At 31.6% G+C, this 19,054-nt stretch overlaps 1 protein-coding gene across 1 annotated transcript in view; it reads right to left on the reverse strand.

Annotated features, from left to right (window-relative positions):
- LRP1B (LDL receptor related protein 1B) overlaps positions 1 to 19,054 on the reverse strand; it is a 2,378,573-nt gene that overhangs the window by 653,870 nt on the left and 1,705,649 nt on the right. Inside the window, exons 34-35 of the mRNA XM_031963676.1 lie at positions 8,183 to 8,308; positions 3,248 to 3,379 (exon numbers count right to left, since the gene is read on the reverse strand). Of these exons, the coding sequence (XP_031819536.1) occupies positions 3,248 to 3,379; positions 8,183 to 8,308 (258 nt within the window). The remainder of the gene's footprint in view (positions 1 to 3,247; positions 3,380 to 8,182; positions 8,309 to 19,054) is intronic.

Here is a 19,054-nt window from a genome sequence, read left to right on the forward strand (position 1 = left end):
ATAGAGGCTAATAATTATTAGCATATAACTTTCTCATGAAGATGTGAGGATTAATAATCATTTTAAAAATATTAAGAGGCTCTTCTGGGATAGTGAAAAAAAAAGTATTGATATCAGACCTATCTCATCAATACTAGTGCCTCATGGTTAATGGGATAATCCCTGTCAGTCATTTTTCTCCCTCTAACCTATGATGAAGTACTCCTTCCACAATAATTTTTGGTAAATTATACATTTTTAGACAACTACATAGAATCAGATAATTAACTCACATGGGTAAGCAGTTTTCTTTTAAAGAGTAAGTAGTTTACTAATTGTAGAGTCAGGCCAGTTTAACAAAATAAATTATTTTGTTTTTTCTTTTTGCAAAACATCATCTAACTCTTCTAAAGTAATTACAGAGACTTGAAAAGAGCCTGCTATATTGTACCACATGGGGGAAAAAAAAGATTAGTAATCTAGTAAAAAAAACAAAACAAAAACAAAAAAAAATAATGAATGAATGAATACATAGATAAGGGGGAAAAAACTAAAACCATTGGTCATTCATTTTAAAAGTCTGTTTGTTTTTTTAAATGTGTCCACACTTGTTAATGTATGTTCACCAGTGTTAACAGCTCAGAATGAAGAATAGTAACAAAGACTGGTAACAATTCAAAAATATATAATCTTGGGAAGACTACATGAGCTACTGAAAGGTTCAGTGACTTGCTCTTGGTAACAAAGCTAGAAAGGATCAATGAAGGAACTGAAGTTTCTTAGGCTACTTAGTTCTCTAACTGCTATGCTTTTACTTAAATCAGACTTTAAGGCAAGAGTACAAATAAAAGGATAATTGAATAATGAAGTAGACAGCTTGAGAAGGGGATAACAATATAAGCATAGGAAACAACATAAAATCTATATAAATGATAACTTGTGATACAATATGATTAGAGATTAGAGTACAGGATGGTATTTAAGGAGGTTGATAAAGATGAGTGCTAATATATCACATGTTAAAACTCTTTCTTTTCCTAACCAAGAGCTCCACACTTGGATTTTTTCTTCCTTTGAAGGTTATAAGTATTTCGGAGGGTTCAGTGGTGATTCTCTAATATCATTGACTTGGAAGTGCCAGAGGTATATTCCCCATCAAGGATATCAATTGCGAATCTAATAGTCAGTCCCGATTTTAGTAACTTTTGCAAAGAGGTATAAGTAAAAGGCTAAAAAGCTGTGATTGCCTCAAATCCAATTAGGGCATGAAGGAAAGATGGAAGGATCATCTCCTAGATGAAGCAGATGGGAGGTTGTGATGGTTGTATGCTTGTTACTTAGATAAGGCTGAAACTGAGGCTTTTCCCTCTCCCTGTGGATGTAATAAGTCAGAGATTTTCTAGAAATACACTCTTGTTCCAATTTAGGAAATTCAATTCCTTCTCATCTTATTTGATATCTTATATATAGCTTTTTGAGTGTGGCTAAGTTTTCTTAGATAATACATAGTTCTTGTAATAGATAATAGAATTCTTGTAAAATGTCATTCTAATTCAAACTAACATTAAATATTTTGTGAAAGGACCATGGATGATTTATTGAGACATATTTTCACTTAGTTAAGGTATGAAGGCTAAAATGGGGTAGAGTTTACTATCAAGGAGGGGAAGGAATTAGAAATAGAAGTAGTGTGCATTGTGTGTCATAACAAGAATGGGAGGGAACATTCCGAAGATGACAACAAAGAATAATCAAGGAAGATGGAACTTGAAAAACTACCATTGGATTTTGTAGTTATTAAATCACTGATGACTTTTGAGATAGTTTTTCCCATAACGAACAGAGTGAGAAACTAGACTTCAAAGAAGTGAGCAATGAAGAAAATATAAGTACCAAATGTACACAACTTTTAAAAATGTGTTTGAGTATTTTATTTTGAATAAAATGAGACAAATGATGGGTGACTAATAAAATTTGGCCAAAACTAATATAACGTCTATATAAAATTAGTTTTTCTCTTTTTTCGTTTTGCTTTCCTCACAATGGGGGAAAATATGGGGTTAAATATTTTTCTAAATTTAATCGAGGTCTAGATCCTCATGCTTCCAAAGATTTGTTTGCTTTTGATTCTCTTCATGAAATGTTACACATAAAAAAGTGTATGAAGATTTCAAGCATCTCATTAAGTTGTAGCCAAGAGTCTCATTAACACATGATTTAACAAAATGTGTTTCAACGAAGAAAAAAATTTTACTACTAGAAGCCCACCTGCAAATATTTAGAGAGTTTTAGAGATGAAAAACAAAAAAAGGTGTTTGTTTTGGTGACACTAGATAAAAATAAGACTTCACAAGTATAAAAACACCTGGTATTCACATTCACATTTTCCAACACTCCATTATTAACACAGGAAGTGTATGGATTAGTGAAGATGAAAACTCTGAGGAAAAATTCATTTCTTTAATATAAACTCTCAAATGGAAAATAATAATTGTGAATACCTTTTGGAGAATTATATATGTTTAATATTTTAAACCATATGAGTATTTAGCCACTAAAGTGAAAAAGTTACATCCTCTCTCCCCAATAGTTTCAAAGGTCACTGCATTTATCACCATCCATATGTAAGTTTTCTATAGCATATTATTATTAGCAGGATGATTTTCCTCCATTTCCTTAATGGTATCTAGTTGGGAAATGTCAATTCATTCTAATAGTGGGGCAATGTAATTAGAAATCAAAATTTACCCTAAATTTGATATGAATTTCAAGAGCCAAATAGAATAGACAGTATATTTGAATTATCTACTATTTCAGATTATGTGCACCATTGTTTGGATTAGCATAACTAATAGCTAATTGAATACATTTAAGAATAAGCTTTTGTTATCAGTACAAGATTCATGCCTTCCTTCACTCCCTAAAAAGCTCTTACTTTTTTGATTGGCTTATTTCATAATCATAGTATTCTAGATTTGGGCAGTGATTTGTAAAAGCAGAGCAAAAATGAAAAGACCACCTGCAGGATTGGATGCTTATAAAAACTTAATACAGTAGTCACTTTAATATTATGGTTTAGGGAAACTGTACATTTGATTTTTGACATCTGAACATATTTAAAATGATTTGTGAAATGCTTAAAATCATTTATATTTGACTTTATTATTTCCCATTTCCACTACCATGACACTTTGAAAGATGATATTTCAGTCATGTTTAATAAATCAAATGAATATTTGATAAATAAATTATGAATAAATTTATTTACCTGCATGGAAATCTATTCCCACAGCAAATGAAGTCCCTGATATTGGCATTAAAGCATCCATTTTGTCAGTTGGTTCCAGAGGTATTCCCCTGATTCCCTCATGAACAGAATACATAAGAAATGATTCTATGCCTAAATGTAAAAACAAACAAAATAATTCAAATGTAAATTCAAATTTAGAGCTCCTTTTATAATATTAATATTAAACAATCTGAATTAAATTTTATAAGTTCCCTCCTATTAACCATTATCAGGTTGTTAATCACATTATGATTGCCTTCTCTAGCAGCTCCTGGGATCTTTACTTTTTTCATTAAAGCAAATTACACAATTCCTCCTCTTCTGAGAAGCTTTTTCTGATTAGTTAAAATTTAAAATTCCTCAGTCACCCACTTTAAAACAAAGTATCCTCATGATCCCTTCATCTTACTCATCTACCCCTATCCCAAAATGAGCTATCCTTGTGTTTGTACATAATGCTATACTTTCATTTTAGTTAACTAAATATTTTAATCCCATCCAATTCCAAGAAGGCACAATGCAGAATAATGTAAAAAAAATAATGGCTTTGCGGTCAGATGATTTGGGTTCAAACTTCAGTTCTGTATTTTCAACAGACACCTTAACTTTATGGGTTTTATTTATAAAAGTGTTGGATTAGATAAAATCATGTCAAAGATTTCTTCTATTTCTTTCAGCATTCACCTTATCAGTTTTTGTTTGGACCATAATCTATGATTTAATTTGTATAAGGAATTCCTAGAAAAGAAACTTCAGCTACCAGTAGAAATGATCACTTCTTCTGAAACTTAAAGTTTTAGAGAATTGCTAAGGATACAAAAATGTACTGATTTGCCCACATTCACATAATGGATATATGTGAAAGGAAGAATTTGAAATCTATATCTTCCGTTCTCTAAATCCAACTAATAATAACAACAACATCAGCAACATTTTTATCATGGTTACTATTTGCCAAGCACTGTGCCAAGTGCTTTAAAGTTATTATCTCATTTGATTTTCACAACAATACTGGAAGAGAGGTACTATCATTATCCCCATTATTTAGATGAGGAAGCTAAAGCAAATAAGGCATAAGTGGTTTGCCTAGAGTCAGACAGATAAAAACTTTCAGCAGATGGATATGAATTTAGACTTTCCTGATTCCAGATCTAGCACTCTTCAACTATGGCACTCAGTGGCCCACATCTACTATAGAATAGTGTTTTCCCTTATAAATGTTATTGTATCTTAAAATATAATGCCCTAGAGAATGCTCATATTCTTTAGTTCATTTCAAATATGAAGCTCCTGTGCCAGTTGCTTACTGGTTTTGTTATGAGTATAGAATTTCATTTTCTTTTTTAGCCGTCAGTTTCCTTATTGATAAAATAGGGATCATACTTATTGTTTCTCACCTCAGAACAGTGTTGGCAGTTCATGTTATAGAAATGTACTTTATAAAATTCTGTTGTCATTCCACAAACATTCCATGACTACTTAAATTTTATTTATATACATATGTGTGTGATTTATTTAACTTGATAATAATAAATAGTTCTGTATACTAGACAGAACATAACCTGAGATTTCAGTATCTCATATTGGCTCAGGGTCAAAACTTTAAAGACTAGTCCTCACAGGATTGATGTCAAATTTGTGTCGACCCCAGAACATTTTCTAAAATTTTCTTATCATTTTTCTTATATAATGATGTGAAAGAAAAAAAAAAAACACAAAGTTCCAATTAGTTGATTTTCAACATGCATAACTGGGATTAACTCAGAGGAATGTCCCAGAATGAATTGCAAAGTGAAGATTTATCTAGTTTATAGACGACAATTTTGAATAATCAGAGAAGACTGAAAAGGTCTTGGTCTGACAATTAAGATGTTTTACCTAAAAAATCATAATCTCTAAAGACTAAAGACCCTAATTTTAAAAAGCTAGATTCTCAGAAAATTCTGTTTTGACCTTACACTACTCCAAGGTTTCCTTTTTTGAAGTTGGAGAACTCACCTAAAAGAATAACAAAATATATTCAGAGGGTAAAAGGATGGGTTTTGATTTTGGTATTACAAAGTGGGATGGTCCATCACCATCACCACCACTAAAACATTATTAAAACACAAAAGTTAGGGAGGGAGGAAGAGGAGACTAGGGTAAAATTAAAAATGGTAGTTTAACTTCAAGTAGTCAATACTAGGGTCTAACTTTCTCTCTTATCGGTGCTTTAGTTTTGGAAAGATTACTTCAAGGAAATATCCCTAAACTTTTTCCTTGCTGATTATTGTATATATTTATGTATGTGCATATGGGTAGGGAAGTGTGAAATCTGACCCTGATTTTATTGTTATACATTTTTTGCTAATTTACTTTGCTCTTCTGTCATAACTAAATACTATGGTATATTTTTTTTTTTTAAAAAGCTCTTCAAATTGGGTAAACAAAACACTTGGTTAAGTTACTGATTTTTATATTTGTTGAAAATAGCCAATAGTCAATATATTGTTTTTGTTTGTTTTTGCTGAGACAATTGGGGTTAAGTGATTTGCCCAAAGTCCCACAGCTAGGAAATGTTAAGTGTCTGGTCAGATTTGAACTCAGGTTCTCCTGACTTCAGGACTGGTGCTCCATCCACTGTGCCACCTAGCTCCCCCAATATATTGTTTTTGTCTATATTTATGAAATACCATAGGATAGTAAGGCTAGTAAGATGTTTCTATTTAAAATATTGCTATCATGAAAAATAAGTTTATAAAATCATAACCATTTATATAAATCCAATTTTTCACTCCAAAAAATTCAAAATACAGAGGAGTCTGGAGTTTGTAAGAACAAATTTTAAAAAATGCCAAGATGGAAATGATGTTTTTTATGAATACATTATGGGTTATTAAAGTTAACTGAAGGAAATAATACATAAGAATAAAAAGAAATTCTGTTTATTTTATGTGATATATAAAATATTTGCAAAATATTAGAATATGAATATCTACCCTTATTTTTTAAGGACACCATAGGTCACAAACTAGTCTTATTGTGAGCAAATGTACTTTGTCGATATGCCTTGTAACTAAGACCATTTTTTGGGAATTGTGCAGAAACTTTCCAAAATTTTCTATTAAAATAAGGTTGATATGCAAAGTACATTGATATGCATCGCCAGAAAGACTAGTTACTTTTACCAATTTGCTTCCTATATATGAGCATTTGCATATATTGGGAGAATGTGTGCAAATCAAGGTGAAAGAAAACTAAATGAAACAAAAAGGTTGAACAAATCTCTGTAATTCAGAATTACATGCTCTTTGCTGTTGATCCCAATCTTTCTCTCTTCAGATTTTACATTGAAAAATGGAGTAACCTTGCTTATCATGGCATGAAGAGTTTTTATTTTTTTTTTCCTTGAAGTAAGAATGATTTCATCTTACAAATCTACTTCCAAATAGTTTCAATATCTAATAAGGCCAATTTTACATTGAACATTAAAGAAAAGACTACATTTGTTCTCTAAGAAAAGGGTTTTACCAATGAGTTAATGATAAACATCATTATGCTGAAATAGAGTATAAAAAAGCATGATGTTCATAAACCCAGGAAAGCATAACTTAACTGCAGGTATTGATGCAAAGCTAAGTCCAGCTATTGGGGATCCAACTGGTGGAAAATGACTTTTCTGCCAACATAAGGCTATGAATTAGATTTGATTTCAAGTGTCTAAAATTATTAATCTTTTTTTCTTTCCTCATGATCTTCTCATACTTTAATCATATAAGTTATATGAAAAGATATTCATATACAGTCATGTAGGCGGTATAGTACATAGAGTGCTAGACCTAAAGTCAGGAAGATCATACATCACAAATAGATGTTTACATCTCAATAGACAAAAATTAGCTGTGTGACCTCTGACAAGTAAAGTGACTTCTCCAGGCCTCAGTTTCCTCATCTATAATTTGATGCTAATTTACTTTCCAGAATTATTGTCACAAAGATAAATAGTATCTTCACAACCTATTGGGAGGCTAAAATAATATCCTTACAAAGAAATTTGTAAATTGTTTTACACACCTTAAAGTGCTACCTAATTGCTAAATATAAATTATATATATATATATATATGTATATACACATATATATGTGAGTGTGTGTGTGAATACATATATAAAAATTTTTTAATTATATATGACTGTGTGCATATGTGTATGTTTACATGTTTGCATGTGTTTACATATGTATGTGTATATGTGTGCATATATATGGAAATGTGTACACATACACATACACTACAGCATAAATGAAGAATTAGCATCTATAAATAAGGTCAAAATTTTTTTATTGTTTTATTTTTTTCTAGTTATACATGTATATTAGCTTATTTAAGGCACATTTTCTTTATGAAACATGTTGGGAGAAAAAGATTAGAACAAAAAGAAAAAACCATAGAAGAGGAAAAAAAAGACAGAAAAAAGAAGTAACCATAGCATGTGTTGATTTACATTCAGTTTCCATAGTTCTTTTTTTTGGATGCAGAAGGCATTTTCTATCCAAAGTTCATTGGGATTGTAAAGCCACAAATTAAGAGATGAAATCCCATAATGGTGAGACTTTGGAAGAATCACAGGATTATAGATTTAAAAGTTACAGAAATTTTAGATATTTTCTAATCCAACCTCCTCATTTTACTAATGAGAAAACATTAGAAATGTAAAGTTGCTTGTTATAGGTCACATAAAATTATAAGTAATAGAACAAGGGTCTCTGATTCTAAATCACTTAAAAAATCTAACCCTTCCTATTAACATTCATAAAACCTTTTTTGTTTTTGTTTTTACTTACTTATTTGCTTATCTAATTAACAGTTTTATCCACAAAACTTATACTGGTAACTAAGTAAGGTATTCTACAGATAAAATTTTAGGTAATTCATACCTTGACAAGACATACGATTTTTGCGGAGATTATATCCCACTGTACACATGCAAGTCCTTGTTGTTTCAGATGTTGGCAAACAAAGCTGAGAACAGCCACCATTGTTTAATTGGCATGAATTGCTACCTAAAAAGAAAAAAAAGGGCCAAAAAATAGTTTTATCTTATTCTTATAAGGTACTCAAATAATACATTGCAATGAGTTTCATAGTGCTGTCATTTCTTTGATACTGGATAGCTCTTAATAGTACTGCATTTCATTTATTTGAATGATTTAAATAGGCAGATAATGTGTCAAGTTTGTCTATAATGCAAACGAACAGAACACAGGAAACTCAAAACTTTTAATAAAAAGATTCATTTTTCAGAGACATTAGTCCACTACTGTGCTTTAAAAGGATAGATACCAGAATTTTTTTTTTTTTGTTTTTTGTTTTTATAAATGCTCTTCAACAATTTCATCATTTTTAATAAACAAATAAACCAAATGTGCCACATAAACAGCTATTGAATAATATGGCTTAATCAAATATAAACATAATATTAAAATATATTTTATTAATTCATTTATTTTTAGAAAAGCAATTAAAAAAAATCACCATGCCTACAAACACAATCCTCTACAACTGTACTAAAACATACCTTTAAGAGTCATCTATTTAACTGGCATAATAATTTTCTTTATTACAGTATAGTACCAATGACAAACATCAGTCAAGTAATCACAGGTAGGTATTCCATGGAGATGTCCTATAGAATTTACCAGGCCCAACTGGCTAATTAAAACTGATGGTATGAATTTAAATAATTTACAATCTCACCCAGCAAGTTCATTAACTATCCAATTTTTATAGCATTTTTATTATGCTAGGACATGGAATGCCATTTGCAGCATGTTCAGGCGATGATACAAAGTGCAGTAAATCCAGTGAGAATTACAAAGCATGATGAAAAGCTATATATCAATATCACTCTATGGAAAATGCAAAATACCAATGCAGCTCATTATTTCTTATCTCCTGAACTCAAGATAGTCTGATGGGATTTAATTGTTCAATCGAACCTGTCAAAACCTCTGTCATTTTGGAAGTGTGAAGTACTCTTAACTTCTGGGACTCTACATCAGAAGATCTCAACTTCTACTTATTTCCTGTACCTGACACTAAATATTCAGTGCTAAAATTCAGAACATGTGGGACCATATTTTAAGTGTTCAGATTACCCTTCAGTTTTAAAAGTTACTTTATTCATCTCAGAAACTAAGACCACTTGATTCCTTTTTCCTTTCTACTCCTAGGGAAAAGTTTCATATTCGAACAAAGGAAACTAAAATTTCTAGTGAGTCTTTAAAAGTAGTTTTGACAGCTAAAGTCTAATGTATTTTTAAACACACAACAACTTTATATTTATCGTGTTTCTCCTATAAATTTCATTTATAAAAAAAGAATATGACATTTGGGGCAAGGGTGTAGAAACTCTCTTTTCCCTATCTATCTGTGATTACCCTGGTTTGGGAAAACCTCCATAAATAAAATCATTCAACTGACACACATAAATAATTGTATACAACTTAAGTGTGTTTGCTTGGTGATTTTTTCAAAGGTCACACAGCCACTATCTGTGGAGGCAGAACTTGAATCCATGTCCTTATGACTCTGAAGTCATCCATTAACTCTGCAATTGTTCTTAAACTGGGTCCTAAGAGTTTGGTTTTTTTTGTTTGTTTATTTTTTAATATGTTTTAATAGCTAAATTTCAGTTTTGTAGGTCTTTTTTGCAGTACTATATATTTTAGCTTAACACTAAGAACACTTCTGAGCAGAGGTTTATAAACTTTACCAAAGTGCCAAAGGAATGTAGGTAGGACACAAAACCCTGTGCTTTGTTAACTTACCCAGTTTCTTAAACTGTGGCTCATGACCACATATGGGATCTTATAGCTCATTGTGCAGATCATGAAATTATGATTTGTTATCAGCAAATGTTTGATTTGTATACCTATTTTATATACCTATTTTTCTGGAGTCAAATAATTTCTTGGGCAAAAAGGGGTCGTGAATGGAAAAAGTTTAAGAACTCATATATAGACATGCCTATTGCCTAAGCATTTTAAAATACTATTCAGAATAGTTGTTTTGCCTCTAAACAAAAACTTTGTATTTAAGAAAATGGGAGGACTAAAATATAGCTTAAAGGATTCAGCAGCATGGCACTGAGAAAAAAAGAAGAGAGAAGTCACCGAGTGCAACTGCCTCTCAGTCTCCTTGTATCATTATCATCTTTTCACATGAAGGGATCCATTCTGCTGGTCAGAATTAGATCCCCAGCAGCCACTAGCAAGTAGCTCTCATTAACAAGCAAAGATCAGTGCAGAACTACCAGCTATGAGAAGCCAAGATTTCAGAAGCACAAGGTAGTTTGAGAAGGGAGCAAGTGGTTAAGGGAGATGGCTTTTGAGCATAGGTTTAGGATTTCTGAACCACAGCACCAAGGAGTGGTGCTAGTATACCCTGTAGGTACTAGTAATTGTTTAGCAACAAGGTTTCTGCTGTAGGGGAGAAGAAACACATACACACACACACACACACACACACACACACACTTATTTGAATCTATATTTTAACATTTTATCTATGATTTTCTTAAGCTTCAATAATAAATCAAGGATTGGATTTTGCCAAATTCTTACAAATCTAAATGAATAAGAAAATGGAAATGGAAAGAAGAGACAATTACTTACTATCTATCTATCTATAAAAATACATACATGCATACATACATATGTAAATATGCATGTACATATTCTACATATATCTAAAGTGTAGGGAAAACTACAGCTATAGAAATACTTAAAAATTCATAGGAGAATCAGATTTACACAAACAAATGGCCAATTAAACCAAAAGTCTCAAGTGAAAATATACAAATATACAAAGTTTGAATAAGAAACAAAAATGAAATCAAGCCCAAAACAGAAAGCAAATTTGACGTCATATGTATCAATGAGTTTGATGGGAGATTTGTTTTTAAAATACAACACAGGAAGATATTCCCTATTTAAAAGTAAAAAGACAGACAGGTAAAGGTGGGGGGCATGGCAACATGGTAGACAAAAATATATTCACATTAAGTAATTTAGGAACCATAGAAGTACAATAGAAGATATTTAAGTAAAGAAAAATAGAAGCAGAAAACAATAATGTTTTATTTGTGAATAAATGAATAAGTAATAAATAAATAATTCAAAATGAATAAGTAATCAAAAGAGTAGATCACATAATAAATACTTTCTTTTTTTCTCATTCATTTATCGAATCCTGCTGTGGAAATGTGATGTGATAGTAATAAAAGACTTCATTCATCCAGACAACTGATGTATTTTTCTTTCTTTGCCAAAGGCAAAGAAGTTTATTTTTTATTATATTACTATATAATTATTAATTTAAATATTAAATTAAATTTATAAATATAAATAAATATATGCTTAGATATTATATTTATAAATAACAAATAAAATTTATGATAACAAATGGCAGAAACAACATGAAGTCACTTAACTCTTATTAGCTTTCTATTTTATCTAGTAAGATAGAATAATATCCTAGAAAGGAGAAACAAAAATAGCAGAGGGAGTTGAAATTTTAGACAAGGTAGAAGGACAATACTAAAATGCCGTTAACTAATTCAAGTCACTAAGACCAAATTCTATCTCAAGGCATTGAAAGAATTGTAGGATGTCATAGAGACACTGAACTTTTAAAATTAGTGAGCAAAAGAGGTTAAAAATTTCTTGCTTTTAAAAAAGAATAACAGAAAAAAAAGTTAATCAGCAAGCTATAAGTTCATTATAACTTCAGTTATTGGCAAAACTATTAAATTTATTAAAACAAATATGATCAATGATGGTCTTTAAATAGAAACAATAATTATAAAAATATCAGTATGGCTAAATCAATAATAACTCATGCCAGAAATTAGGTTTAAACCAGCATCCTATACCATGTAGCACATTGATTTCTGAATATAGATGTGACATTATGATAAAATTATCTAAGAATAATATCAAGTTCTTTTCATAACTGCTTAGCATAATATCAGATAGAAAATACTTAACAAATGAATGCTGATGGGCTAATAGAGTAGGCAAAGAAAATGAAACAATTCATATTTATAATTGAAGCATTTAGCATAGTGCCTGGCACATATTAGACCTTATGTAAAAGCTAGCAATTGTTATTATTTCTATTTTTGCTGTAATAATTACACTTATATTTTCTTTAAACAGTTATCCAAGGTTTGATTCATTTTGGTAAATATTAAGGACCAATTCTGTGCAGGGTACTGCACTCTACCTTTGAGAAACAAAAATACAATCTAATGACAGGAAGAGTAAGTGAGCAAATAACCAGCATACAGAAGAAGATAAATCATCAAGGAAAGATCCAAACAATCGACTATAAAAAATTTTTAGGCCTGCAAGAGAGGAAGAGAATGGAAGTGAAGTGATTTAATGAAGGTTTCAAGGACAAGAAAAGATTTGGATTGAGAACCTAAAAGAAGGGAAAGTTATCATTAGAAGGAGGACAGGATGAGGATTTGGTTTCATACACCAAAAATTACTTCAATAAAATAATGGGAAAGGACCGGAATAGAACAAGGCATGTTGAGCAGTAAAGAATGCTTGAATGGGTATGAATGGGAATAACCTGAGAGAAAGCTAGATAAATAGTACCTGAAGCCACATTATTGAAGGCCATGAATGTTACAAACAAGAAGTTTTAGTTTATTCCATAGGAAAGAGGAGTAAGTGAAATTATTTCTTTTAAGTAGAGATAAGATATAATCATTATAGGTAGAAATGTGGAGAATTTATTCATATGGAGATTGGATAATGAAAGTTTCAGAGGTTTCAGAGTTGAAAGCTATTTAATTTTCTTATTAAAGTATTGGATTTTTTTTTTTTTTTTTTTGCCCCACTACCATCATTTTTGGTATATTCCTACCATTGAACCATCCTTATGATAACAACAACCACCACAAAAGCTAAGCAAAATCAATAAGACCTCCTTGGCCTCATAAGCAAATTATTCAACATTTACACCTGTAGTGACCCCACCTGTATAATGGTGGGAGGTGAAATGCACTTCATTACCTGTTCTGGCCTAAAATTGATCATTGCATTTAATGAAAAATGAGAATAAGGAAATGTTATTGCAACAAATTATGACAAACAACCTGTTTATCTCAAAGATTAAAAAAAACAGAATCAAAGAAGGAAAGTGATTAAATCTACTCACTTTCTTCTTTCTTTTTTACTCTGGACTCAATTAAGAATCCATATACAATGTCTGTCTCCTAGCTATATGCATTGATAGAATCACTCCATATTATCCAACCAAAGAAATATCACAGTGTGGGCTAAATGTATTCTCCTTTCATTCACTTTTTACCTGCCTGCATCATTAGGTTAAGTTCTTTCAATTGACTATAGACCTACTTTAGGAGACTTTATAATGTTCTAAGTATTGGCACAATCAGCACAATGTCATCTGTGAACAGATGCTACATGACCTTGGCTCAAGAAATTACAAAGATGCCAACAAACTGGAATTGCAGGTCATCCAAAGGCAATGGAAAAACACATTATAGGCGTGAGTATGTAATGTAGCTCCAAAGGAAGAAATTCAAGGAGGACCGCAACATGTGACTGAAGGAGTAAGTGGACAATTTAGGAAGAGTGAAGGATATTCATCAGATAGCCTGCATGCTTCAATAGTGTGCTTGCAATGCAAAGGAGGGCTCAAGCACACTGAGTTGACCCTGTGTACCATTTTCCAGAAGTCATGGATAAAAATCGCTCAGAATAAGAAGAAATGCATGGTTTATGTGCTGCATAGAAGGCACACACTATTGAGAAGTATTGAGTTGGAATTTGCACAATGGGAATTGGCATATTTATCATGAGAAGGGATAACTAGAACTAGAATTTTGAGAAAGTGACAGAGATATACATAGTAATTTGCCAATAAAGTTCTTATAGATGATAACTGAAGTCTTGAGGGTATTAGAAGTGGAATGCTTAGAGATCAGGCAAAAAGTGTAGTGAGAAAACAGAAGAAAACCTAGGTATTTAGGTTATTTTTGATGTTATAGAACAGGTAGTATTGTTGTCCTATTTAAGTATTTTTTAATGCAAGAGAGATGCTTTTAAAATGTGTGTTCAATGAAATTATCCTATAGCAAATCAGTGGGCTTTGTTTTTACTTTAGGAAAACCCAAACTCTCCTAAATTACCTAAAATGGAGCCATGTTGCAGCTAACCACTGGAAAAAAATAGCCCATTCATTCATCTGACCTCAAAGGGTCTAATTTCTACCCAGAAAATAGCTCACTCAATACCCAAAAGATAATGTTATTACTTTTAAATCTCCCTAATCATTTTGTAAGCTGAACCCAGCCATATCATTCATTGGGTCACCAAGACACAGAGTTAAGTAATATCACCCTGCAGTAGCATTTAGCTTCATTTACTGCCCATTTCTCTTGAGTTCCAATTTTTTTGTTTAGTTCACTAACGTGTATTACCTCAGAATAGTTAAAACAAAGTGACTGCAATTCCATTAATTGTGAAAAATAAAGAGAACCTAAAATATAATAGAATTTATGATGATAAAATCAAACTACAACTAAAGCACCAATGCTTGCATTATCCATCATAGAATGAAAAAAGGCAATGGGAGAAATCAGTATGAATCTAACTGTACCAGGTAGGCCTGGAAACGATAGAACTCAGAGAAAATAACAAAACCAGAAACACATAACTCTGCATGCAGAGACTTTGGCAGAGTGTAGAATCTACAACTATGTATAAGCATTCTTAATGGTTATGAGTTTTGGCATGATTTAGACTGCTTTGCTTTCCAAGAATGAGCTTTATTTAAAAAAAAAAAAAAGTTCCATAACTGACATATCTGGGAAGTAATGTGTGACAGTAGGTAGGGGTGTAGTTTGGAGGGAAGAATCTATTCATCTATTTGCTCTTTCCTTAGTTTACGGATGATAGACAACATGTTAAAATAAATGGAAAAAAATACTGCTATAGAATATAATATATAATGATAAGACAAATATCTTTATGTCAATCTCTTGAAATAGAAAAAAATATTGAGTGCTTCAAGAAAATAATTGTTGACAGTGATATCTACATAACATAGACAATAGTTTAGATTCAGTTGTCTAATGTCTCTTCATATTTTAAATTCTCTCCTTTAGTGACTCTAAAATTGTAAATTGATACTGGCTTAACCTATGCCCCAAATCTTACACAGAGGATACCCATTTGACTAACAAGATGTGTCAACTTTCTAGTGATCTATGTCAAAATGATAAATGCAGTGGCTAATTGTACTTTGGAATCCAAGGAGATAGTAATGTTAACACCTTAAATAGTCTTAAATTGCACATATTTCATACTAATGGAGCTTTTAAGCTACCTGCAGTGATCCTGTTAATGGGATTGTCTTGAATATTGATGCTTTTATCAGTATATTCTTTGGGAGACTATGCTGTTGTCACTTTAATGCAAGCTCAATTAAAGTATACCATGGATTTTCAAGAACAATGAGTTGGAGGGAATGATTTCTCAGGGCAAAGAATGTTCACTTGAGCCAAAGAGATCAAGTCTTTAGGATCAAAGGTTATGGAAATCATGGTAACAAAAGCAAAAGGAATCATAACCTTGCTAAGTGTATTTTTCTGCCCTTTCATAAAATTTTTTAGTAGAATTGCATCTAGAAAGAAAAAAAAAAGTGAAGCACTTTCTGTTGTTACAGTTCTAGAACAAATGTTTATTTACCCTTAATTAAACATGGAAACATACAAATACAATGTCAGAAGTATATCATGATGAAATTTATCTTTAGAAAGCTTGAATGAATCTCATTTATTAACATATTTTTAGAAAAAGACACATAATAATGACTTGAATTTGTATTCTCAATTATATTTCATTTCAATTATGAATGCTTATTAAAAGGTTTCTATTAACCTATTGATATAAAATCATTTGTGAGAAAAGAAGAGAGCCCTTGAAATTTGAAATGCAAAAACAAGGAAGAGAGCTATTCTAGGATAGTAGGATGATATAGTATGAAGGAGGGATCTACTTGGAGATGTATTACTGGGGAAGTAGTTGGATAGGGTAGAGCTAGGAAAAAGTTTGCCTGGGGTGAGACAGAATGCTTACTGTATTAATTAATTATTCTTGATAGTCAGGTTGTAGTTGCTGGATTTCTTCGAGAAGAAAATGGAGAATCATATGAGTATCTTTACAAAGAAAGCCCCAAATGGGGGCACAAGAGTTAGACATGACTAGAATGATTAAAGAACAACAGTATTGTTGCTGCTTGATAAAGAAGTAAAAGTGCTGTTAGGATTTTAATCTTTCCTATATATCCTCTTCTATTCACTCACATAGTTATTATCCTGAAGCAGATTTTTATCATCTCAATCTGCACTATTGCAGTAGACTGCTATGGTCTCCCTGCCTCAAGTCTCTTCCTACTAGAATTTATCCTCCACTCATCTGACAAAGTAATTTTCTAAAATGCAGGTCTGTTAGTGTTATTCTCAAACACTTTCTACTTCAATGTCTCCCCTCCTCTTTCATGGTTAAAAATAAAATCTTTTGGTATGTAAAGTCTTTCCTTTCTAACCTTTCCAAACCTATAAATTACTCTTCTTAAAATCTATGATTCAATACCACAAGCCTGTTTCGTGCATTTCCAATCTCATGACTCTGACCTTTTCGTTGTTTGTGTCCTCTCCATGCCTAGGATATTCTTTCTTCCTAATCTCTGCCTCCCAACTCCCCTAGTTTCCTTCAGAACTTACGTTTACCTTTCTTTTTATTTTTTCCTGCATAGCAAAATGCCTCACATATAGCAAGATTTAAATAAATTCTTATTGACTGACTGACCATACAAAATCCTGATTGCCCAATCTTTATTATACCTCTGAATGTAAAATATGTTTTATGATAATATTAATTAGTTCTAGATGGGAAAATTATTTTAATATTGCAATCCTTTTATTTCACAATATTATGACAAAATCTATACAAATATAGGAGTCACAATCCTTTTATATGTATCCTATATCTACTTAAGTGTTAGAAATTTAACGTTTTTAACATGAAAAATATGGCATTATTGAAATGCTGGAAGATTCACTTTCCTGAGTTAAACTCTAGACTCAGTCATTCAATAGCCATGTGATCCTGGGCAAGTCATTTAATTTTGTTTGTCTCAGTTCTCTCATCTATAAAAATGAGCTGAAGAAAGAAATGGCAAACAACTCCAGTATTTTTGCCAAGAAAACCCCAAATAGGATCATGAAAAATCAGACTTCACTGAAACATGGTTAAACATCAGTATAGCCCTATCCTAGAGTCATTCCTAGAAAAATGGGGCGGGGAGGGAGGAGAAATGAAAGAAAAGAATGGTAATGAAGAAACTGGAGTAAAGAAGTATAATGGTTAAGGGTATTTTTCTCAATGGCAAATTTAAGAAAGTCTATAGTAGAGTGCAAAAAATGGATAAAATACCTGGGTACTATTTTTGACTCTGACTCTGTGATCCTAGACAGTATGTAAATTTTTTGAACCTCAATTTAACAATTTGTAAAATGAGTGTTAGTATAAGAATACTTGAACAGCCTACCTTATACAGTAGGAGGAACTTGTTTGTAGATCTTAAAGAGAGAGTTCTTATGAAAGTTATTAAATTATTATTAAACTTAGGTTAAAACATTTTTCTAAAAACATGACATTTTAATGAAATATCTGCTTCAGATCAGTTATTTTCTGACATGGAGACAAGAGATTTTCAAAACAAATTTTTATTCCATGCCTAATTTAAGTCAGCTAAAATGAAATTCTGGCCTAGGTACTTACTGCATACTTATAAGCTTGATGCTTAATTGTTAAACAATTCCAGAGATTCTTGCCTGACAGCTGCCAAATATCATTAACAACCATGAGCATCTCCTCTTCATTCCTGCTGTTCACTCAGGTGAAATTCTGTGACCTGGAGACTGTCTTCAAAGCCTTACCTAGGTATAACTATTTTCTTTCCTTCTTTCTACCAACCCCAGTCTTCTTCCCATCAGTCTACTTTCTGCTATTTGTCGCCCTAGAGAGAGAAGGATGTGGTCTGAGAATTTCCCAGTAGAAAAAGATAGAAGGTATGAGAAAAGTGGTTTTGTTTGTTCATTTTATGGAGCATCTTTTTTTTTTTTTTTTTTTTTTTTAACAGAGGTTAGAGATTTTTAGAGTAAGATCTAAGGAGGAATTAGCAGGTGTGAGGCAACACTGATTGGCATCAAAGAGCTATTTGGGCACTATTACAAGCCCACCTATGTAAACCATCTGCTTTGCTTTCTCACTCCATTTCATTGCATATCATTTGGACAAGGAAAATGAAGCAGGAAAATCACTAGAAAAAATATTTAGGGACAAATAATATAGTAATTTGGATGCACAAGTCTTCCTGTTGACATTAAAGGCCCTAGTGCCTGTGCTATCTTGATCTCATAACTAGCACAATGTTGTGCTTTGTTTTACAGGATACTCCTTTCTTTTTTTTCCAATAAAGACTCAGATAAAAAGGTCTTTTGAAGACCTGATTAATTAAAATTCCCCAGGCTTCTTAGCCAATGTTTTGAAAGCTAATCATGTACATTATATTAAAGACATCCCTTCAGTAGAAAGACAGCAATTTTTTTGTGCTTATAGATAATCATGAGAGGAAATATGTTCTTTCAATTGTTCATCTGAGAAAATAATGTGAAAGAAGATTGCGTTGTGTGCTCCAAA

The sequence above is a fragment of the Sarcophilus harrisii genome, chromosome 3 (assembly GCF_902635505.1).
Source record: "Sarcophilus harrisii chromosome 3, mSarHar1.11, whole genome shotgun sequence".
Taxonomy (NCBI): domain Eukaryota; kingdom Metazoa; phylum Chordata; class Mammalia; order Dasyuromorphia; family Dasyuridae; genus Sarcophilus; species Sarcophilus harrisii.